The 25447-nt window shown below is 42.3% G+C and overlaps 1 protein-coding gene across 1 annotated transcript in view; it reads left to right on the top strand.

Annotated features, from left to right (window-relative positions):
- NFX1 (nuclear transcription factor, X-box binding 1) overlaps positions 1-25447 on the top strand; it is a 185617-nt gene that overhangs the window by 12571 nt on the left and 147599 nt on the right. The window contains exons 3-5 of the mRNA XM_030551651.1: positions 5707-5868; positions 18787-18864; positions 19803-19908. Of these exons, the coding sequence (XP_030407511.1) occupies positions 5707-5868; positions 18787-18864; positions 19803-19908 (346 nt within the window). The remainder of the gene's footprint in view (positions 1-5706; positions 5869-18786; positions 18865-19802; positions 19909-25447) is intronic.

Genomic DNA, 25447 nt, shown 5'->3' with positions numbered 1-25447 from the left:
AAAGATGCTGCAGCAGGTATTCTACAAGGCCATGGAGGCCGACAATTGAGCTGATGCCAAGCTGCACACCTATCGCTTTTACCACGCTTTGCATGCAATACTTGGCAGAGAACCCACCAGCATCTGCAGACCACTGTGGATATCTTGGAGGAGCCTGAGACAGAGACCCATGTGATCAACAGTGAGGTGGAGGTGGGCGATGTTATAGGGAAATCCAGCTATGCTGCGAGCCATATACTTTCAATACTTTACTGTGGACTAGCAAGTTCTGCCAGCTGAGCACAGAGGAACCTGATGAAGTTAACCAGACACAGGTATTGCCTTTAATTGTTTTACTTGTATGAGACAAGGTAGCAATATAACAACCAGATAGATGTCTGCTTCTTAATTCCCTGTATGGTTAGATGGGCGGGGGGGGCGGAGCATGCAGAGCAGTTCGTAGGAGTGTTCTTAGGAAGATACAAAGAAATCTTCATAGATGTACTCTGCAATCCTCTCCTGAAGGTTTCTAGGCGTGGCTGCCTTATTTACTCCTCAATGTAGGTCACTTTCCCATGCCACTCTGTGATGACTTCGCCTGGCACCATTGCAGTTCACAGGCTAGTGGCATATGGGTCTGGACAGCTTTGGGACATCAGTAGCAGCTATGCTTTCTGTGCCTTTCTTACCCTCAGGAGTGAGACATCAACTAAAATAACTACTGCCTGTGGAAAATTAGTGCCATGGTATTATTGCCCTATGTTCATACCCATGGACATAAAGGCTGATATTTCATATAATGGAAAAATTCCTTCCTCGTTTCTCCCCACCCCTTTCCCCAGCTTCTGTGCGCTTGGTGAGCTATATTCCTGATGCCTGGGACTGGAGAGCTAGACTGTGCAGAGGCACTTCAAAGCTGACGTGTCAACAAGCATGATTTTATTAGAAATATTTATGGGATTAAGAGAATGGAGTTCTGAAATTTATCTTTCACTTTCCATTGTGACTGTAAATCCAATGATACATTGTCTGTTTTATCTGTAGTTACTGCTGTTGAGGCCCTGTGGGGTACCCCTTCCACACCCATGGAATGCCTGACCCAGATGAGAACGAGAAAGAAGAGGGCTGTGGAGGATATGTTCATTGAGGTCCTCCAAGCTAGTGCTGCATTGGACTGTGAATGGGGAGCCTGCTACGTGAATGTGGCAGAAAAGCCCAGAGGTCCCAGTGGGAAAAAAGAGATCGAGATGCACTGGGATATGTCTTTTTAGTCAAGAAACACAAATGCTGCAGATTCTTGTTGACCTATAGGTCCAACAATCGTGATCTCACTTCCCTTTGCAGTCAGTGGAGATCTCCATTTTAGCACCTCCCTGTAGTGAGGTGGAGTGGCCTCCCACTGAGCCAGAGGCCACTCCACCTCACTCTCTGAGCCCAGGTGGGTGGAGCCAAGCTGTGCCCAATGCTCCCACCGGAAGTCAGGAGGAAAGACAGGAAGTATAAAGGGCAGGTCCTGGAGCTCAGTTGTGCTGCAGCTACCGGAGGATATGGACACCACCTACCCCACCCTTTCCTGATGCTGGAAATCATACAGGAGCCTCACTGAGCTGAGGACTGGCCAGAGCTGCTAGCTGACCGAGGCACTGAGGAGTCAGCTAGTGGCAATCCCAGCATCTACCCTGAAGAAATGGAGTACCCCCACGAATCCAGATACGCCCCAAGGGGAGGAAGTTGCCCAAGAACAGCTGACCCAGTCTGTCTGCATTGCTGCCAGAAACTTGGTCAGCGTGTTGTGGCTGGATTCCCCGCTTACCTACTGATGGAACACTCTGTAGGGCCCTGGGCTGGGACCCGGTGGAGTTGGCTGAGCCCGGATCCTCCTGCCCCCCCTATCACGGGGTGGCAGCCTCCCCACCTTAGGCCACGAGGCGTGCATTTGTCTGCCATCTACCTGAGCCAAGATGTCAGGCAGTAGACTGCTTACTGCTCTGCCCTATCTCAGAGGTCAGAGAAACTCCTCTTGAGGCCCGAGACTGTTTTGGTACCCCGTCCTGAGACTAATTGCGGCTCTGCCCCTGCCTAAGTGCCAGAGATCACACACTGCTCATTGCCCTGCCTTGCTTGAGGGCTGGAAGCATCACCAGTGAAATATGCTGGTTGGAAAAGCATGACCCTGCCTGCAGCTTCCTGTGAACAGTCCTGTTGTTGTGCGCATCCCATACCTTCCTTGACCAGCCCATGTTGATAGCCGTGAAGTATTCCCCATGATCCACCAACATTTGCAGAACCACAGAAAAGGAGCCATTTCTGTTGATGTACTCTGTCAAGGTGGACTGGTGTCAAATTAGGGATGTGTACACAATCTATCCCCCCAACACAGTTTTGGAACTCCATTGCTGCAAATCCATCCATGATGCCCTGCATATTGTGTAGAATTGCTGTCCTGTGTAACAGGCTATGCTATCTCACGGTATACACTGGTGTGATAACAGCCTCTGCTGTGGATTTTCCAACTCCAAAAGATTTCTCATTGACCAGTAGCAATCCAGCTTTGCAAGATTCCACTGCGTGATTGCCACTTACTTCTTAACTGTCAATGCAGCTCTTATTCTTGTGTTCATCCACTGGAGGGAGAGGACCAGAAAAAAGTGCTGTGTGGCTGTGGCACACTTTACCTCCAAGCAGCACCCTGGAACCCCCATATTCACACATTGTATAATTATGATCTATTTCATACAAAGCATGTCATGTAAGATACCTTATGAAAGGTCATGATCTGCTGAAACCCATTCTGTCAAAATACGTATATTGTTAGTGTGCATCAAGTTATAAGACCTTGCTGTATCGTTGTTTCTGAAATGTGCTGTAAATTTGCTAGTGGCATACAAAGGATGTGATCCCTGCCCAGGAAGGTGTTCAATGACCATTAATTAGCAGGGGAGTTGTAATAGTTTTTACAATTAATGACAGTTGCACAAGACCACACCAGGGGAAGCTAGTATTTTCCAGGCAGGTGGACTGAGGGTATAAAATAAGGGACAGCAGCATCATGCCTTTGCCTTTCTCCTCCCCGACCTATGCTGCAAACAAGAATGTTGAGAAGACAAAGACTTCAACTGAGGAGACTGGTCCCAGGTTTGAGAGCCAGAAGTCTGTGTGTTAAGAACTGTAACATCCAGTGGGGTGAGAAAAATGCTTGATCTAAATACCGCCTTATGTAATAAGGTTTGAGATATACATTGTGTGCTTACCTTTTTTTTTTTTTTTGGTAACTTTTTCTGATCAGTTATACCTACCACTTATTATCACTTACAATCTTTCTGTAGTTAATAAATCTGTTTTATATTTTACCTAAAACTGTATTTTGGTTGAGGTGCTTGGGGAAATCTCAGCTCAGGTTACAAAGGCTGGTGTATGTCCTCCCCATTGAGGGAGGGGCAGACTGGGTAATAAACTTACACTGACCAGGGCAAGACGGTACAGCTCTGGGGTGCAAGGCTAGGGTGATGGGGGAAATTGGCTGGTGCCTCTTTCTGTGTGGTTCGTGAATGGCTTTGGGAGCGTTCACGAAGTCTAGCTGAATGTGATGCTCGACATGCTGTTGTGCTGAGTGATGGCAGCACCTGGAGGGGTTGGCTGCTTGTCACTAGCAAAGCATTGTGAGAGACAGCCCAGGCTGGAGAGTTAAGGGGGCACAGTGGTACCCCAGTTCCTGATTGTGCCCCAGGGATCCTGTCACAGTGGGTTTGTGGTATTTTTAAAAAGCTTACAAACAATGGAATAGGGATGGTATTATGGAATGGAGAAAGTTACATGATGTCAACTTGACTCTTGCCCTCAGCCACCCCAACCCCTGTGCAGCTTGTGTGTACCCCACAACATGTTGCAACAATTTATCAAAAGGTATTTCACTGGAGGGTGATGCAGTACACTGAGGTTTGTGTTTGGACAGGCACTGCTGGTGAGGATGTGTAGAACCAACCCAAGCAGCCATACTCTAATTGCAGCTGACATAACTTAAGTTGACCAAAGTTTGTAGTGTAAATATGGCCTTGCAGCAGCAGGCTGTCCTCCTCTAAAGCAGACCAACTATTAGACGGTACCCCAACATACACGAGCTAGTGTTCTATACAACCACATAAAAATAATTAAGAAGGAAGGAAATCTTAATAAGATTGAAGCCATTGTGGTGTTTGATGGCCCTTTTGAAAGGGATATCTCTTTCACTGTTCCCAGTGCAACTTAGCATCTTGATTCCACCATCATCCCCAAGGGCAGGGAATGGATAGCTCAGTGGTTTGAGCATTGGCTTGCTAAACCCAGGGTTATGAGTTCAGTCCTTGGGGGGGCATTTAGGGATCTGGGGCAAAAATCTGTCTGGGGATTGGTCCTACTTTGAGCAGGGGGTTGGACTAGATGACCTCCTGAGGTTCCTTCCAACCCTGATATTCTGTGATTCTATGTGGCATCAGTCCCTTTGAAGACTGTGGGAAATGGTCATTTTGGAAGGGAAATTTTTTTTGTGCCAGGTAACTTGACAAATAAAAGTAAAAAATGGCCATTAATCCTAAATGTCTTCAAAAACCACCTTTGCACTGGATCCCGTCATGAGGCCAGAGGGGAACGTGAAAGTAGCATGTATGTGCTAGGGAACCCAAATTACACTAATGATTGCCCTGTCACCAACTTTTCAAACTTTCCATATTAAAATTCTGTGCATTGGCAGTATTGTAATATTTCTTTTAGGCTTAATGGTCATTTTTTCATAACTTAAAAATATTAAATTTTCGTTCAGGAGAAACCTTAAATGCACCCGGTAGCGACACAGTGCAAAAGCAGTCAACCATGATTAAGGTATTTTAGGTTTTGTGGACTTGGATTAGATTAAACTGACATAAAGATGCACTTGATTTTTTTTTTTCTTCTCTTCTCCTCCCCTACTCTGATAGTATAGCTGTAGGGCAGAGTTAAGTTTGTTTGGCTGCCCTAACTATATTTGCACACCTTAATGTATTTTCAGACTTTTTCCACCATCTGTTTTTAGTTTCTTCCGCCTTGTGTTTAAGGTGCACTTCCCTCTTTGTTTTCAGAATAAACTTTGATGCAACTTTGCATACTAAAAGGGTCCTATGTTATGGCAACCATCCCTTTGGCCTAGAGTAGTTGAGTGTGGTTCTGTCTGGAGCCCACAACTCTGCTCCTAAAACAGCCAGTTAGAAAGTGCTTCCTCTTATGGGTGGAGTGTGAAGTCTTCTGCATGTTCACAGTACTTCATTATTTAACTAGTCTGTAAATAATGCACAGGTACAAGATTTTAACTTTGTTTAGTTTGAGATTTGTATAGTGATGTACATTTTGCGGTATTCTTTGTAAAAAGCAGAAAAAAGCTAAATTCTCCCACTTAAGGTAGCTGGAACAAAAGACTAATAAAATTTTCTCTTCTGTCAGATAAGAATCACTAATAGGTTTAAAGGAAACACCTGAACAATTTATTATTGCTTTTGCCCAAATTTAAGAGGCTGACACACAAGAAAGCAGAACATTTGTACCAAATTTTTGGATTGGAATCTTTCAGCTTTTCTAACAGAAGAAAAAGCTTTGCATTACATTTATATGAAGAAATACATTCTAAAATTGCATTTAAAGTGTATCATATTTTGGTGCTATTTTTAGTATGTATATTGTCTTGATTAATTTAGGTGTGTACATATTGAATTTTCTTTTCAGGTTCTCTGATAGAGCAGCTGACCACAGAGAAATATGAGTGTATGGTGTGCTGTGAGGTGATCCGAACAATAGCCCCGGTATGGAGCTGTCAGAATTGTTATCATGTGTTTCATCTGAACTGCATTAAGAAGTGGGCAAGATCACCAGCATCACAAGCCGAAGGTAAGTATTTTCTTATCAGATGTACAGAGAAGTTCAAATTTTTCATGGTATGTGGAAGAAGAGAAATTCTAGTCCTAAATTACCTATTCATTTAAGTTAAGTACAACTGCCTCCGAGTAAAGCAAGCTGTAAATCAGAAATGGGCAAATGTTATGGTTCTTCACATTACAACTCTCATGTTATTTTCTATACTTTTGGCTGAATGAACGTCCAGGATCTAGAGGGGGAGAGTGTGTGTGTGAATGATAGTGGCATGCCAGTACTGCTATAGTTACAGTTGCATTAAGACATCTCTTTGACGGTTGCCTTATTCTAAGTTCTCTAGAATTGATGTGCTTAGTTGAATTTATTTGAAATTTGATGTGTGCCGGGGGGTGCAGGGTAGAGTTAGTCACACATATTGGAGTCATGTGTATGTACTGGTCTGGCATTATGAGCACTGAAAAAAATAGCCATTTTTAAATAAACTTATGGATGGGATTTTTTTCTGCTTAGCAGTTGAGATCAAACTGTTGTTTGACTCCATTTTCATCCACTAATAATCTGCCAAGATTTACCCAACATAGTGATGGCAGCCTGAGAAAAATTAAAATGTGCATTTTCTGCACAGCACACACACCAGTACAGAAAAATAGCTAGACGGTTTCTATTTTTATCATTTTATATGATTTAAAGCTCCAAGCTTATAAGCTGTCTAAAATCTGAATGTTTAATTGGATTGCTTTAATATTTGGGGTGCCTCACGGGGTGCAGGGTAGTGTTTTTGTTAGTGATCCAAATTTGAGGTCATTTGATTCTGGGATTCCTGAGTTATGGAGCTTCCCCCCAAACCCCACTTCCCACCTTCCTTCTGCTTTCTTGTGCTGTTAAATGAAGAAGTACTAATCACTGATAAAATCACATGCCTTGTTGAATTTGATGATTGAAATCACCATTGATGGCTTTGAATTCAATTAACTAAACTAAGATAAAATTAATCACAAGCCCTCACCTAAGAGAAAAGGAGTTTTGAACTGCGTGGCTGCACATTACTACGATTTGTGCGTCATGGGTGGCAGTTTTATTTGGGGGAATGTAATCATACTATTTTATTGGGGGGTTGGGGGCGAATTAGACACGTGAATGCTTCCTGGGAGGGAAGGAGTACTAGAGGGTGGAGGAGTGAGGGAATGGTAGGAGAGTTTAGGGAGGAGGATAAATGTGAATGGATGTTAGGGGGAGGTGAGAGATGTTTGGAGCTTAGGTGAGGGAGGCATCGCACCCCGCAACTCTGCCAGTGCACTTCAACCCCCCTGTATCTCCCAGGTATGCCAGTGGACTACAAACATCCTGCACGCACAGCTGTGCCAGCTACCATGTACCCCAACTCCCTGCATCCCCCAACTCTGCCAGTACACCTCAACAATTGTGCACCCCAACTCTGCCAGTGCACCCCCACTACCCCAGTTGTGCCAAACATCATGCACTCTAACCCCACCCCCCTGCATCTTCCAGCCCTGCCTGTGGACCCCAACCACCCTGCATCCACAGAAGTCTTTGGAGAGAAGAAATTAGACATGTGAATTCTTTCTTGAAGAGGGAGGTGTTATGGAGTTTGGGGTGCAATCCACACCAGTGACTGTAACCTGGGGTGCCTCTCAATGCTTTGCTGCTGTATTTCCCAGCCTGTGATGCTCACAACCAACCTGTTAGCATCCAGGTAACAGCCTAAGCGTCTGTGGGCTGAACAGCTTTGGTTTAGCAGCTCTTGCACCAGCAGCAAACCAAATATGCTCTCCCTGGTCTCCACCAGCCTTGGGTACTACTTGCAGGGTGACCCCAACACACTCCCAATCATGAATTTTTCCAAAAACCTCGTGCTTTGTAATGTCCATCCCTCTCTTGGACAGTTCAGAGAAATAATAGGGTTTGTTTAAAGGCACACAACCTGGCAGCTTTCCACATTCACTTTAATTCAAATACTGTACTGGTGGTTTAGATTAAAAGTAAAACAAATTTATTAACAAAAGATAGGATTTTAAATGAGTTCAGGTATAAGAGAGAAAGTTAGAAAGGGTAACAAGCAAATAAAAGTGAAAATACACATCTGAGTCTAAAACTTAATTTAGCAGGGTTCAGGGTTTGTTCAAGACGATTTCTTTCACCAATCATCATTGCTCTACCATGACAGACTTTCCCTCAGTTAGAACTGTGATCAATCATTGACTGTGTGTGTGTGTGATCTTTCTGTGTGCTGTCTCAACACAGCAGACCTTGATAAAATTGCCCAAAAGACCATAGACCTATTTCAGGAGAGGAAGCACTTGGCCAGGTTTGTCAACAAAGCACAATCCTAATGCCCTGGCTCACTGGTTACCGGTACACTAACATATGTATGCCCATTGCAACAGTCTCAGCTGAAGTGAATGGCGGAACTTTCCATTCCCCACCTTGGTTAGCCAAAAAACTCCCTCTGAAACCCCTCTTTATACACTGATACAAACAAGTTATGTATCATAGACAATTGGGGTTGGTAGAGACCTCAGGAGATGATCTAGTCCAGCCTCCTGCTCAAAGCAAGACCAACCCCAACTAAATCATCCCAGCCAGGGCTTTGTCAAGCCAGTCCTTAAAAACCTCTAAGGATGGAGATTCAGGTAACCCATTCCAGTGCTTCACCACCATCCTAGTGAAATAGCTTTTCCTAATATCCAAGCTAAACCTCCCCCACTGCAACTTGAGACCATTGCTCCCAGTTCTGTCATCTGCCACCACTGAGAACAGCCTAGCATCATTCTCTTTGGAACCCCCCCTTCAGGTACTTGAAGACTGCTATCAAATCCTTCCTCACTCTTCTCTTCTTTAAACTAAATAAGCTCAGTTCTCTCATCCTCTCATAAGTCATGTGCCCCAGACCCCTGATAATTTTTGTTGCCCTCCGTTGGACACTCTCTAATTTGTCCACATCCTTTCTGTAGCGCGAGGCCCAAAAGTGGGTGTAATACTCCAGATGTGGCCTCACCAGTGCCGAATAATCACTTCCCTCAATCTGCTGGCAAGGCTCCTGCTAATGAAGCCCAATATGCCGTTTGCCTTCCTGGCAACAAGGACACACTATTGACTCCTATCCAGCTTCTAGTCCACTGTAGTCCCCAGGTCCTGCGCAATTGCTGCTTAGCCAGTTGATCTCCAGCATGTAGCAGTGTATGGGATTCTTCTGTCCTAAGTGTCCTTGTTGAACCTCATCAGATTTCTTTTGGTCCAATCCGTCAATTTGTGTAGGTTACTTTGGACCCTGTCTCTATTCTCCAGTGTATCTACCTCTCCCCCTAGCTTAGTGTCATCTGCGAACTTGCTGAGGGTACAATCCATCCTGTCATCCAGATGATACTTTTTGATACTGGTTGCCAAATAGACATCGAGCCGTTGATCACTACCCATTGAGCCTGGCGATGTAGCCAGCTTTCTATCCACCTTATAGTCCATTCATCCAAGCCATACTTCTTTAACTTGCTGGCAAGAATACCGTGGGACACTGTATCAAAAGCTTTGCTAAAGTCAAGGTATATCACGTGCACAGCTTTCCCCATAGCCACAGAGCCAGTTATCTCATCATAGAAGGCAATCATGTTGGTCAGGCATGACTTGCCCTTGGAGAATCCATATCGACTGTTCCTGATCACCTTCCTTTCCTCTAAGTGCTTCAAAGTGGATTCCTTGAAGATCTGCTCTATGATTTTTCCAGGAACTGAGATGAGGCTGTAGTTCCCTGGATTCTCCTTCTTCCCTTTTTTTAAAAAAGGGCACTATGTTTGCCTTTTTCCAATCGTCTGGGACCCCTCCCAGTCACCACAAGTTTTCAGAGATAATGGCCAATGGCTCTGCAATCACATCAGCCAATTCCCTGAGCACCCTCGGATGCATTGCATCTGACCCCATGGACTTGTGGATGTCCAGCTTTTCTCAATAGTCCTTCACCTGTTCTTTCACCACTGAGAGCTCACCTCCTCTCCATACTGTATGTCCCAGTGCAGCAGTCTAGGTGCTAAGTTCGTCTGTCAAGACTGAGGCAGAAAAAAGCATTGAATATTTAGCTTTTTTCACATCATCTGTCACTGGGTTGCCTCCCCCATTCAGTAAGGGTCCCACACTTTCCCTGACCACCTTCTTGTTGCTAACATACCTATAGAAACCCTTCTTGTTACCCTTCATATGCCTTGCTAGCTGGAACTCCAGTTGTGCTTTGGCCTTCCTAATTACACCCCTGCATGCTTGAGCAATATTTTTATACTCCTCCCTAGTCATCTGTCCAATTTCTCACTTCTGATAAGCCTCCTTTCTGTGTTTAAGCTCACCGAAGATTTATCTGTTAAGCCAAGCTGATCTCCTGCAATATTTGCTATTCTTTCTGCATATTGGGATGGTTTCTTCCTGTGCCCTCAATAAGGCTTCTTTAAAACACAGCCAGCTCTCCTGGACTCCTTTCCCCCTCATATTAGCCTCCCAGGGGATCTTGCCCATCAGTTCCCTGAGGGAGTCAGAGTCTGTTTTTCAGAAGTCCAGGGTCTGTATTCTGCTGCTCTCCTTTCTTTCTTTTGTCAGGATCCTGAATTCGGCAATCTTATGGTCACTGCTACCCAGGTTGCCACCCACTTGTATTTCCCCTACGAATTCTGCCCTGTTTGTGAGCAGCAGGTCAAGAGGAGCACGGCCTCTAACAAAGCAGCCTTTGGCAGGATATTACTGAACGTATCAGTTCAGAGCAAATTGCTTAGAGCAGGGCAGTCACAACCCAAAGCTGGGGATTCTTCACTTCCAAGGCACACCAAACCAGCCAAGCAGAGAGGACTTCGGTTTTACCCCACTGGCTAACTAGAAGTCATACAAGCAATTCCCTCAGACACTCCAGTTTCCCAGTATCACCACCAACGCCACTCCTTATTGGGATGAACGGTTATGAAAACCAACACCCCAGCAAAAGAGAAGGTTCTCCCAATCCCAAAGGACCAAGACCGAGACCCACGTCAATAAACCAGTCAGATCTTACCCACAAATCACGCTTTTGCCAGTTCTTTAGAATCTAAAATCTAAAGGTTTATTCATAAAAAGAAAGAAATATAGATGAGTTAAAACTGTTAAATGAATCAAATACATAACACAATTGCAAAGTTCTTAGTTCAGGCTTCTTTCAGGCTTGACGGGATTACTGCTAATTTAAACCAATCAAGTCTCTAGAGTACAAACATCCCGGTGTATATGTCATTCAGTCCTTTGTTCAGAGCTTCAGTTTCAAGCACAGTTCCTCCAGAGATGCGAAGCAGGATTGAAGAGAAAATGGAGGAGTTTCCACAGCCTTTTATATTCTCTGCACTGTGGAAGGACACCCCTTTGTTCTTACTGTGGAAAATCACAGCAGCAAGATGGAGTTTGGAATCACATGGGCAAGTCACATGTCCATGCATGACTCAGTTTGCAAGTGGCAGCCATTGCTCACATACTACTGTGAATGTCTCCAGGAAGGCTCCTCAGATGTGGATTGGGGTCTCCCAAGGTCCATTGTCAGTTAAGTGTTTCTTGATTGGGCACTTAATGTGAAGAATTATTTCTCAAGAAGCTGACCAAATGCTTCATTAATGCTACTTAGAATCAAACACATTGAGATACAGGTACATAGGCCATATTCATAACTTCACATACAAAAATGATACATACTTACAGATAGCATAATCCTAACCAGCAAATTACAACCTTTTCATAGACACCTTACTTGACCTCCTTGGTACAAGATTTGGTGCAACTATATGACCTTGGTTGCAACAATGATTTATATGGTCACAGTTCATGTCATTAACATCACACGATCCCTAATTGGTTCCTCCAGCATTTGCACCAGGAAGTTGTCGCCAACACTTTCCAAAAATTTCCTGGATTGTCTGGGCACTGCTGTATTGCTCTCCCAGCAGATATCAGGGTGATTTGAAGTTCCCCATGAGAACCAGGGCCTGTGATCTGGAAACTTCTGTTACTTGTCCAAAGAAAGCTTCGTCTACCTCATCCTCCTGGTTTGGTGATCTATAGCAGACACCCACCATGACGTAACACTTGTTGCTCTCACCTCTAAGATTAATACAAAGACTGTCAACAGGCTTTTCTCTGGAGCTCTGCAATCATACTGTTCTCTTATATACAGTGCGACTTTTCCACCTTTCTCCCCCACTTGTCCTTCCTGAACAGTTTATGCCCAACCATAACAGTGCTCCAGTCTGCCCGTCTGACATAGTTAGTTACCATCTGTTACGTTATACATGTTGAGTCGATCAAAACATCTCTATTCATCACACTGTCATCACAACATTATCTTTGGGAGGGGCCAGTGTGCTCCTGTTATCTTTGGGAAGTGTGTTTGTACCACACTTGGTATTGGGATGATCTGTTGCCACTCTTATGGAATGTGTTTGCGTAAGTGTCCTGCGCCTATCGCTTCTTAGGACTGTGTGTGTTTTTGCAATACCAGCCCTGTTTTTGCCAAGTTCTGTGAACTTGAAAGCAGGCATATTTTATAACAGGGCCTGACTTCTGCTTACAACCTGACTTTTGATAACTTTGCTTCATAAGAGCTGGGCCAAACTGCTACTTTAATTCAGGCCTCATGTTTCACGCTCTCTCTTTCTAGTACAAGGACCTTCCCCAGAAGCACAGGGGTTGGCTTCCCTTGTCTTGGGTGAAAGATCTTAGTCTAAGATGGTTTCTCATCCTTATTCAATTTCTAGATATTTCAATCCCCCCTTTAACTGAAGGGCCCATCTTTTGCCGTTGTTCCTCTCTATCTAAGCAGTAAAGAGTCCTGTGGCACCTTATAGACTAACAGAAGTATTGGAGCATGAGCTTTTGTGAGTGAATACCCACTTCGTCGGATGCATCCGACAAAGTGGGTATTCACTCACGAAAGCTCATGCTCCAATACTTCTGTTAGTCTATAAGGTGCTACAGGACTCTTTACTGCTTTTACAGATCCAGACTAACACAGCTATCCCTCTGATTCCTTTCTGTCTAGTTAGGGATGCGAAAAATGGCTTCTCTCCTTGCTTCAGTCTTCCAAAGTTTTTAATGAGTTTGTTTCAAGAGGCAAGATAGCCGCCGCTTGTTTTTCCCTTCCCGTGGACTCCCAATCCCCTTGCTGATATCTGTGTAAATGGGGCTTCTATTGTTTTTGTTCACACTTTGCTTATTAGTACTGGAGCCAAGTAAATAGGTTCCTTCTTTCCTGTTTTAACGGCAGCCTGTTTCTCCCTGTTTGGCCACAGACTTTAAAGCCTAATATCATTAAGTTTCTGTGTCTCCTCAGATAGTGCTAATATATAAGTTTCAGAAGGACATAAATCACCAGTGTGTCATTAGCTTTCAGAAAAGATCTCACTCCTTACACTTTTATAATATATTGTATACAATCAGCTGATTCAATTGCTGATCACTTATGGTTCAGCCCCGCATATTTATAGACCAGTATGATTTTTTTAACTGAATTGGGCCCACTGTGGATGCCAGCCTACTCAAGGAGCAAGCTGGTTTTTGACCAATAAGAAGTTGCTGTGATCAAGTTCTGGCTCTTGCTACAAACATTGAGGCTGGATTCCGATGAAAACTCAAGATCAGTACTGCTTTGCGTCTTAGGCTGCTGACAGATTGATAAGTTTGGAACAATGGTCTCAGGCTGCAGAATGCCATGCTTAGCAGCCAAAGTTTGTGCATGTACTTGGAAGTCAAACCATCAGGCCACGCACTTTAAATAATGGGCTACCGCAAGGCTCTGTATTTGCTCTGACGAAGTGGTATACTCTTCAATGAGTACACCAGTAATACGCTTGAAGTGATAATGCAGAAGTTTGTGTATGCTGATGATTTGGCACTTGCAACTCAGGCCCATAGCTTTAAAAAACTTGAAGTGAACCTTACATCTGACCGTAAGATCATGGAGAAGTACTTCCAGAAATGGAAGCAGAGACCAAATCTGAGCAAATCAGTAGTCGCTACTTTCCACCTTGAGAATGGAATTGCACAAATGTTCTAACTGTGGAATTGTGTGGCAAAACTGTGCGTTATGACCCAAAGCTAACATATCTTGGTGTCATCTTTGACCGTAAACTGACCTTTCATGATCACCTCAAGAAAGTAGCCTCTAACACGAAGACTTGCTTCAACGTTATTCAAAAGTTAGTGGGACCAAGCTGTGGATCAACTGACTCGGTGTTACAAACATCAGTCTTGGCCCGAGTGTACTATTTGCAGAGTACCCAACTTGTGGCTGGGCAGCTGTATCAGAACATGCGAGTCATCACGGGAACTTTTAAAATCAACGTCTCTACCATGACTTTCTGTATTAACTTGAGGTTTGATGTTTGCTATCTGCTGAGATATAGCCACAGGACAAGAACTTAAATGTGCCAAAGAGTAGCCAGAACTTCCCATCCAGTAGCTTATGAATAACATACCCCAATGATACCTGAAATTGCAAAATTTAATGACCATATGTGACCACCTCATGTCTTTGGATCCGGCCAGGGAATGGCAAAGTTTTGGACTTTGTCTACCTTCCAAACAAGTACATCCTTACTGACCCAAGAAGCTGCCCTCTTGGTTTTAACATGCCACACAGACTTTGTGCTACATTGACCTACATCTGAACAAACCATAGAAGATGCAGCTACTTGATGCACAAGTGGAAAATCAGACTCTTCTTTGTATGACTGAGGTGACAACATTCAGATCATCAAACATCCCACATCTTTACTTTGCCAACCCCACAGTTTACATCCTTTTACAGCCCTTTCACACTCACCCACAGGATTTCCTTTGTTAAATGAGAAAAAGAGGGAAGGGATAGCTCAGTGGTTTGAGCATTGGCCTGCTAAACCCAGAGTTGTGAGTTCAATTCTTGAGGGGGCCATTTAGGGATCTGGGGCAAAAATCTATCTGGGAATTGGTCCTACTTTAAGCAGGGGGTTGGACTTGGTGACCACCTAAGGTCCCTTCCAACCCTGATTATTCTTATGATTCTATGTAAAGGTTGTTTTTGCCATTTTCTGTTCCCCTGGAGGTGGCAACAGCCAGTAGTAACTCATTTATGTACATTCCAGGTGTAGTCAGTATGTCAGGTGTACCTATCTGCAATGGTGGAGGCAGTAGTAGTAGGCTCTGCTTGGTAAAGTTGTGTTGGTGATATGAGGACCTGTGGTTAACTTTGAGTTGTGTGACTGATTTGTGGTTATATGTGTTGCAACTTCTGTGTGTGAGTAAGGGGAAGAGCTGCATGTGAGTCTTCAGGATCTACTGTTCATCAATTTAATGTATAGTTGTGTATATTATGTAATTAGCAGGGCACAGATCTTTTAATAGAAAGAGTGCTTTCATATCCAGCTTGCTACTGACAGTTATCTATGCATCTATTATCTGCATATATTCCAGGTAAAGTGAGTGTGGTCGATGTCAGGTGTAGCTTATTGGTAAATTGTATAGTAAACTGCTTAACCACATTTTGGTTCCTTATGAAATGTATTCGAGAGATGAAATAACCAATGTTAGTCAGGTTTACTGGTATAAGCCAATAATCATAGAATATCAGGGTTGGAAGGGACCTCGGGAGGTCATCTAGTCCAACCCCTGCTCAAAGCAGGACCAGTTCCCAACTAAATCATCCCAGCCAGGGCTTTGTCAAGCCTGACCTTAAAAACCTCTAAGCAAGGAGATTCCACCACCTCCCTAGGTAACCCATTCCACTGCTTCACCACCCTCCTAGTGAAAAAGTTTTTCCTAATATCCAAGCTAAACCTCCCCCACTGCCACTTGAGACCATTACTCCTTGTTCTGTAATCAGGTGCCACTGAGAACATTCTAGGTCCATCTTCTTTGGAACCCCCTTCCAGGTTGTTGAAAGCAACTATCAAATCCCCCCTCATTCTTCTCTTCTGAAGACTAAACAATCCCAGTTCCCTCAGCCTCTCCTCATAAGTCATGTGATATAGTACAGGAAAAGGGTTCTTTACAATATCAGATTCCAGGAAGTCGTCTCAGGTAGTATTGATGCATTCACTTTATGCAGAAGATGTATGTGATGGGACCCCTGAGTACAACCTGGAACTGTGGGACTGCTATGCATCCATAACTCTCCAGCCTGAGTTTTCTCACAGTGCTTTGCTAGTGACAAGCAGCAAACCCCTCCAGATGCTGTTATTACTCAGCCATCACCATGCAGAGGCACACACAGCTAAGTTGCATGAATGTTGTCCAAGCCACTCATAAACTATGCACAGGGAAGCATCAGCAAATCTCCCCAGCCACTAACCTTGCACCCAGGGGTGCTGGAACAATTTGCATAGTGGGGTTACTGAGATCCATTGAACCAAACTGTAAACCCTGTGGTGTCCAGCGTTAGACCGATTCCCTCTGAATCGAGCTCTGCGCCCGTGCCTAAGAAGGCCCTGTGCCCTAAAGAAGAGTGCCTAACTTAGGCGCCTTTTTAATTTTTACTCACCTGGTGGCGGTCTGGGTCTTTGGTGGCACTTCGGTGGCGGGTCCTTCACTCATTCCAGGTCTTCAGCGGCGGGTCCTTCGGTGCCACGGAAGACCTGGAGCAAATGAAGGTCGCCGAAGTTCCACTGAAGACCCGGATGGCCGCTGGGTTATCGAATCAGGCCCTGCACTTCCTAAAGCTAGCCCTGAAACCCTATATATGATGGAAACCACTTCAAGTCGGGATTCAGCCAGCGCACCTAGTTCCAGCACCTATGAAATTTACCATCTTACGCTGCTCAATACCTTTTCTTTAACAGTGCAAGCTCATTGATTAGTTCGCCACTTCGTTAAAGGAAAGTGGATGTTCACTAGCCTTTGTAAACTGAGCAGATTCCCCAAGCACTTTATACAAACTCACTGGTAAGGATAAAATATTAAAATAAGTTTATTAACTACAGAAAGATAGATTTCAAGTGATTATGAAGTGGTAGGCATAAAGGTCAGAGATGGTTACCTTTTAGAAAAGAAAAAGTAAACATGCATTCTAAATCCTAAACTTTTAGACTAAGCGAGAGTTGAATCAAACAGTTTTCCTCATCCCACTGAATGTAGCAGGTAGGTTATATGTTTATACACAGTGTGAATTTCCTTCTCAGTCTGGGACCGGTCTTCTCAGTTCAGTCTTTGTCTTCACAGTGTTCTTGTTGTCTTCAGCGTAAATGGAGGGAGGTGGTCTCATGATGCCACTATCTCTTATTTTATACGCTCAGTCCATGTACCTGGAAAAATACTGGCTCAGACATGTACTGGTGGGCCTTGCTGAGTCACAGAGTTGAGCAATCCTCCTTGTGTGCTGCTTGCACAACTGAGTCATAGAGTTTAGGATTATATGGGGAATATAAGAAAGGGCACTAAGCACCCATATCCACTATTTCTAGGCAGATATCGTCAAGAATCTTTACAGGACTACAAAGTGTCCATAAAAGATCCCCCTTCTGTGAGGTCTCACTCAGACAAACCTTTGGCTAGTTGCTGGCTAGAACAGCACAGAGCTTAATTCAAGGAATTTTCTGTGTGTCTTTCTGCCTTTCAGTGCTCATCTTTATCAAGCACTATAAAACAGATGTGGTGTTTGTCCAATGTGGCTTTTGGGTGAAAGGTTTTGAAGTCTTTCTCTTGGTTTTCCTTTATTCACACCCGTCATGTTATCATGGAAGCACTCAGTCTCATACAGGGACTGAATCCTTGGGGTATTTCTTCTGCTCTGTGACCTACTACAATTGGGCCCTATGTTCTGTGATATTGCTTACCACTCAGGGAGTTGCCCATATTACAGTCACATGACAGTCAGTCATACACCGAGCTATTGGAGATGACTGAGTTCAGAAGACCATATTGCTGCTTGTTTCCCCACAAAAGTATCATTGTTCATGCATCTTTCTCAGACCAGCTGAATCTAGTTACGCTTTAGCTGCTAAGGAGCCCTTTACAATTAAGCGGTTTATCTCTGTAGGTGCTTATAAAATGTTTCCAAGTAATCTGCTAACCTTTACTTCAATAAACTGATGTATTGAACTCCATTGGTAATTATAATGTATTTTTTCACGCCACATATCCATACTTATGGCTCTTTTCTGAACCCTCTCCAGTTTTTCAACATCTTTTTTTGAAGTGTGGACACCAGAACTGGATGCAGTTTTTTCCATAATAGTCTCACCAGTACCAGGTACTGGGATTACTACCTTCCTTATATACTATCCTATTTATGTGTCCAGTGATCATGTTAGCTTATTTTGACACATTGCTGTATTAGGAATTCATGTTCAATTGATTACTCTGACCTCAAGTCGTCTTCAGTACTGCTTTCCAGAATACAGGCTCTCATCCTGCAAGCATGGCCTGTAATCTGTGTCCCTAAATGTATGACTTTGATTGTATTTAAAATATAGTTTGATTGCATCCATCATAATGGTGATCCAAATCACTTGGTAGTATGTTGTCCCCATTGGTATTTTCCAACCCACCAATCTTTGTTTTATCTGCAAGCTTTACTGGCAATGAGTTTATATTTTCTTCCAGGGTAATTGATAAAAATAGAGTAACATTGGGCTGAGGACCAATCCCTGTGGGACCCCCGTAAGAACACTGCCACTCATTCATGATCTTCAATTAGCGATTCTGTTCATTTTTATTTTATTTTATTTTATTTTATTTAAAATGAGTCACTGATTTTTCTATAGCACTAATTATTAAACTGAATGTGACACATTACAAAATCAGATTTCTATAAGGTGGTATAGTATAATATTACTTGAAATGGTGAAATTAGTAAAATGTGAAAGAAGTTTGCTGTCTTGTGCCACTATTCTAAATTTGTTTTTCATCTGTCTTAAACATATTTTAAGTTCTTGTATATTAATTTCTTTACAGATAGCAATAGTGGCTGGAGATGTCCTGCTTGTCAAAATGCTTCAACACAAGTTCCTACTACTTACACCTGTTTTTGTGGTGAGTGTATTTCATATTTACAGTTGGTATTCCTTAATTAATAAGTTCTAATACTGTTGAAGAATCTTTCCTTACATCTCCAAAAGCTCTCTTTCGTGGCTACTTTGTTAATGATATTGAAAGATAACCGCCTGACTTGTGTGATGTTTGGTTCCTATATAAAGATTATATATAACAAATATTTAGATAAATGTTAAAATAAAACCTTTATTAGGAATGTTTTGAAATCAGTATTGATATGAATGCATTTAGTAGGAAAAAAAAATCTAGAAATACCTTGTTCTAAGGTACAGGTAATTACAACTATTATAGGCCTTTCCCTACATATGTTATGTTAGTGCACTTTTCTAACGTGAATTTAACCAATGTAGTTAAACCAATTCAGACTCCTGTTTGGACACACTTATTTGGTATAAGAGTGGCTTTATTGTCTTAGATTAAGTTGATTGGAAATGGGATTAAATTAAACTAAAATAACTGTTCACACAGGAACTTGCACTAGTTTTAATTAAATCAGTTTAAGAAAAGATTCAAGTTTAACAGGTGCAACTTTCCTGTGTAGATCCAGAGCCTAGATCTCTACTTTACCATATGTAGTCTGATGCACAAAACATTGAAGAATCATGAGATAAATGAATTAACTGCATACCTTTAGATATCTCACCAGTATTCTGACCACTGATTCATATTTTTGAAACTTGCACTAAATTTCCAAAATTCTGAGCAGCTTCAGTCAGCTTCCACTTCTTAAAATCAGCCTGTCTTGGAAAAGTTGCCTCCTATTTTCTAAAAAACTTGGAATATCACCTCACTGAAGGTGACATCTCAGAATCCAAGATGGTCCCTCCCTCATCATCCCAGTATGTTTACTTTAAAGTTCATTATTGTATTGAAGCTGTTCCTGCATCTAATTTTTTGTTTTTGTTTTACCTTTTTAGGTAAGGTAAACAACCCTGAATGGAATAGAAATGAAATTCCACATAGCTGTGGAGAGCTTTGTAGAAAAAGAAGACCAGGTCAGGACTGTCCCCACTCTTGTAATATGTAAGTGTGTTTCAGACTGTTTTGTAGTCATCTACAAGCATTTGTGAAAGCCGTGGAAACAGATATTAGTATTTTTCTTTCAATTTGTTGGTTACTTAATTCTTAAAACCCCTGTTTTGATGGCTGTTTCGTGGATGAACAAAAGATTTGTATGAAATTGATTATTATGGAATGTGGTTTTCTTTACCAGTATGAAAAAGTTTCAGGCTTTCAGTGACTAATGCCAAGTACTATTTGTTAGACATTTTTCAGGTTCCTTTAGGAAAGTGTAAAAATCTAAACTTTTTTTCAGTGTCTTTAATTCTGAGCATAAAATATATTACTTCACTGGATCAAGTATATTTTTCAGCAGAAGCGTGGAAATTAGTACAATGGCACTTCTTCCTCTTCACTCTGTTTTATAGAGAGGGGAAATAATAAATGCATTTTCAGTTTTGATCTCATTGTAAAAGAAATAAAATTACAGTGTAACCAGATAGAACAAATGTAGAATTTTTTAGGAATTTTAATCTTTGTTTAAAGGCTTGTGCTTATGGCTGAAAATTTTGGATTTTAAGTATAACAGCCCATCTTTCTTAGAACTGATATGTTTTTTGTATTGGGAATGAAAAATAAAATCAATTTTTTAGGATTGGTTGGTTTTTGGGCCAGTCTGCTGAAATAATATCTTTTAAATTTGGGTATTGCCACCAAGATCAGATTGTGCACCCTATTTTATTTAAAAAAAAAACAAAACACTTAAAAATGTTGACCATTGTGTATCCCTTTACTGTTGTACAGATAAATGTAGTGGATGAATCTATAATTTCCCCACTTTCTAAATCTGCTTCGAAAAAGGCATTTTCTAGCTTAGTAATACAATGATCAGTAGTAGCTGCAGGTTTGTTTCCCCTTAAAGAGAGGAAAGATGGTCAGTGGGTCAGATGCTGGACTGGACATCCAGAGACCTAGGTTCAAGTCTCACCTTGGCCACTGATTTGCTGTGTGGCTTCTCAAACAGAAGTTTTGGGCTTCATGCAGAATTTACTGGGTGGAGTTCTATGGCCTTTTGTTCAGGAGGTCAAACTAGATCATAATGCTTCGTTCTTGCCTTAAAAAGGTATGAAAGTAACTGTCTCTTGCAAGTTAGTGTGCTATAGGGATATTGTCAAGTTGAATTGAATCTTTTTTTATATTGACTGACTTCAAAATGTCCTCCCAGAACAACCTTTAAATAGTATTTCCTAAAACTTTTTTTAAAAGGTAAGGATATTTAAAAGAATCATTTGGGCAGGCGCAGAATGCCTGCTGCTTTTTTAGTTTCAGCTTTGCTGCTGCTGCTACTAGCTGAGTAGTAGCTGCTACTTTGCTGCTGCTCTGGCTGAGCCCAAGGAAAGGCATGTGCCATGATCAAAACAGTTATATTGATGTTCCATTTAGCAGTACCTTAATACGTTGATTAAATACATTTTTCTTTAGTCTGTCTCGGGTGTGATAATCTTAAGGTTACTTATAACAATAGTTAGTGCAAAACATCATATGGAAATGTGATTTTCCAAATGCATGATATCCCTTTAAGTGATCTTGCAAGTAAAACTAAAATAAATCTCAAATAACATCAAGAACTAAAAATACATTAAATATTTCTGTTATATATAACATTGTTATGTTCATAGTTTGCTTGTATTTCTTTGAGAACACATGGCTAAAACTCCTCCCCACCCTCCAATATCCATATATGTCAATACAGATGTAATATGAGTTTTTTTTCTCAGAAGATGGAAAGGAAACCTGTTAAAAGCATTGTGGTATTTCTGTATAATGAAAACTGATCCAGCCTGAACACATTAGTTTAAAAAACTTTCAGAGAAACACGTAATGGAGAAGAAGAAAATAAAACCAAATGTTCACCCAGTGTCACCTCAAATATTTGAAACTTGTTAGTGGTTGTCTGTCTAATATTGTTTGTTTATCTTGCCTTTTTAGATTGTAAATTCCTGGGTCAAGGATTTTTCTTTCTACGTATTTGTATGGCACCTGACATAATGGATCCCTAATCCTTATTCAGGCATTTAAAGTAGAAGTAATAAAGAATAATAATAAAAACAAGGAAAATTAATATATAGAAATGCAAACTAAGTAGCTTTGTTTAGTTTTCCATTATTAAATCAAATATCTTCCCCACCTTTTTAGCAGTGTATACATAGTTTTGTACAAATTCATACATTTGTAAGATCAGAAGGGACAATTATGATCACCTAGCCTGACTTCCTGCATAGTACAGGTCATATGAATTACTGGGTGGAATTCTGCATCAAAGCTCATATCTTGTAGTTGAGCTAGAACATGTTTTTTGGGAAGATGGTCTTAATTTAAAGATTTCAAGTGATGGAGAATCCACCAAGTCCCTAGGTAAATTGTTTCAGTAGTTAATTATCCTTGTTGTTAAAATGTTGTTACCTTGTTCCTAACCTGAAAGTAGATAAATTCTGCTTCCACACATCAGCACTTATTATGTCTTTGTCTGCTGTATTAAAGAGCCTGCTGCTATACTTATGGAGGTACTTATGACACATGATCAAGTAATCTTTTAACCTTGTCTTTGATATACTAAATAGATACAGTAGAAGACATAAAAAGCTCTAAGGCAGGATTTGCAGACCTCAGATCATTCTTGTAGCTCTCTTATAACCCTTTCCAAATTTTCAATGTTTATGTAGTGTGGACACCAGGACTGGACATACCATTCCAGTAATGGTCTCACCACAGTTGTGTGTACAGAGGTAGTATCCTCGCCCTACTTCTTGATATTTCCCCTTCTTTCAATTCAATTTCTGCAGTTTCAGGGACTGTATTTAACTTTCTTTAGCATTGCAGTGGGGAGTGCATGTTCAGTGGGTTATTTACCATGACCCTTAAATCACTTTTGAGTCCCTGCTTTCCAGGATACAGGTTCCAATCTAATAAGTGTGACTTGCACTCTTTGTTCTTAGTTGTACAGGGGCTTGTATTTTGGTGTATTAAAATACATGTTGCTTAAATGAACCTAATTTACCAAATAATTCAGGCTGCTTTAAGCCTTTTCTGCATATTTTTTGACAACTTTTTTTTGAACTATCTCACCTAGTACTGAACTTCTGTCATCTCTAGGATTTCTTTTATGCTTGATTTTTATATACAGTAACACCTCACTTAATGTCATCCCAGTTAACGTTGTTTCTTTGTTATGTCGCTGATCTGTTAGAGAACATGCTCATTTAAAGTTGCTCAGTGCTCCCTTATAACATTGTTTGACAGCTGCCTGCTTTGTCCACTGCTTGCAGGAAGAGCAGCCCGTTGGCGCCAGCTGTGGGAGGGTAGAACCAGCGTGGACTGGCAGCCCCCCATCAGCTCCCCTAAGTTCTCTGTGCAGCAGCCACCCAGCAGGCTATCAATAGCTGGGCAGTTCAGATGTCCCTCCCTCCACTGCCATGTGCTGCTCCTGCCTTCTGCCTTGGAGCTGCTCCCAGGAGCCTCCTGCTTGCTGTACAGCGGGTGGAGGGGTACTGATGTCAGAGTGTCCCCCTCCCCTCCCATACCCCAACGCCACAGAGCGGGTGGGAGGAGGACATGACAGGGCTCAGGATGGAGGGAGCTTGTGGACAGCCGCTGCTGTCTCAGTTGCTGATCTGCTTAAAAAGGCAATGTACTTAGACTGGTGTCAGCATGCTTAAAGGGGCAATGCGCGTGTGTGTGTCTTTCACTCTCTCACACACACACGTGTGTGTGTGTGTCTCTCTCTCTCTCACACACGTGTACTCCCTGGCATTGGGCCTGGTGACATATTGCTTTTTAAATTATCTGTTTGTTTGAGCATCTTTTCTTCTAATGTCGTCTCTGATAGCACCTTTTCTTTATGACCAGAAAAGAGCGTGTCTGAGATATGTATCTGCCCAACCTGCTCTCCAGTGAAGAATGGTGCAAAAAAAATCATTTAGGTTCTCAGCAATGACCTTCTCTTTACCTGAGAATCTCAGCTTTCATTTTTAAAAGTAAATTTCTAACCCTAATATTTGTAGAGAAGAGCTCCTCCCAATGGAGCTATCTTGCAGGAACTAGGTTCCCCAGGGCTGGGTTCTTCCAACCCTAGAATCAGACAGACACACGCACACACATATATTAACAGAACATGTCTGCGAGGACCTGATTAATCAGCGCTCCCAAGCTGACACCTTTTATGTCCCTGGACTCAATAGGCTGGGTTGAGCAGCACTTCCAAGCTGTCATTCTCATAGGCCTTGGGACTCACCAGTCTGGGTCAAACGGCACGTCAAAGCTATCACCCTCATATGCCATGGGCCCCGCACCAGAATAGAGCATGCCTGAACAGGCTGGGTCGAGCAGCACCTTCAGTCTGCCACCCTCATATGTCCCTGGACTCAGCAGACTGGGTTGAGCAGCACTTCTAAAATGCCACCCTCATATGTCCCAGGTTCAGCACGTCTCTAGCCCCACTTTCATGTTACCACTGTTCTGGTAGTAACCCATTTGATGAAGAAACCCCACAGGATTTTGGGGGGCTGCAGGGATCTTTTAGCTTAGGTACGAGGAGAGTTGGTGCAGAGCAAATGAGGAAACCAAAAAATACCCACGAAGGGGGGAGAGTGAGAGAAGCAACCAGCTTAATCATGAAAGTTATTTATTGCCAGATAATAACCATATGGGAGCCAAACAAACAAAACAGTTATCAAATTTAAGTTAGATTTAATATTATTATAAAAGTCAGGTATACAAAACTGTAACTGATCACACAAGTCAGGGTCAGAAGGCTATACCGAGAGAGAGAGAGAGCTGGGTTCTTACCACTCTGTGAAGCTTGAATCGATGAGGGGTCCCAGGTGGTGGTGGTAGCTGAGGGTCCGGAGTGTGGAGTCAGGCAGAGCCCGCAGCACAATCAGTCAGGAGAAGATGAAGTCCCAATGGAACTGATGTAGATTTTGGATCCAGGCGTCAGAACACTTATTTGAGCTTAGGTAGAGGTTTTTGTAGAGAAACAACAATGGTTCAAAGGAGAATACTAGATTTGTTTATGTGTAAACAAGGGAGTATACCAAAAGTTGTTTTGTTCAGGCTATACCGTGGGAGCTGATCCTTCCTGGTTTTGAGCAGTGTTCCTTGGAGGGAGCTCACAATGTGTTTAGGGAGCTTCACTGTTTTGGATACCAATGAAGGATTTATTACTAGATTTGGTCTGATAACTACTGAGCTGTGTATGTGTCGGCATGGATTGATTAACATCTGGAGCGGAGATTCCCCATCATGAAGTGCTTCCCTGCTTTTCTGGTCCCAGAGTTCCATGCGGTTCTTGCCTTGGAATCTCTGTTCTCCATGCTATATGCTAATGGAGATGCCTCCTTGTCCTATCTTTGATGCAAATGAGGTTCTGGGAGTTTCCTTAATCCTGTCATCCTTATCCCAGGGGGTTAGGTGCGTCTCCCACTGTCTTTTCTTTGCCTTTTGTAAGTCTTTCTTCTGATGCAGATTTGATTCAAGCAGAGGCGGGGTAGGGGGTGTCTTCAAT

This window comes from Gopherus evgoodei, chromosome 2 (genome assembly GCF_007399415.2).
Source record: "Gopherus evgoodei ecotype Sinaloan lineage chromosome 2, rGopEvg1_v1.p, whole genome shotgun sequence".
NCBI classification, from domain to species: Eukaryota; Metazoa; Chordata; order Testudines; family Testudinidae; genus Gopherus; species Gopherus evgoodei.
The sequence above is the reverse complement of the archived record's forward strand: the minus strand, read 5'-3'. Positions and strand labels throughout refer to the sequence as shown.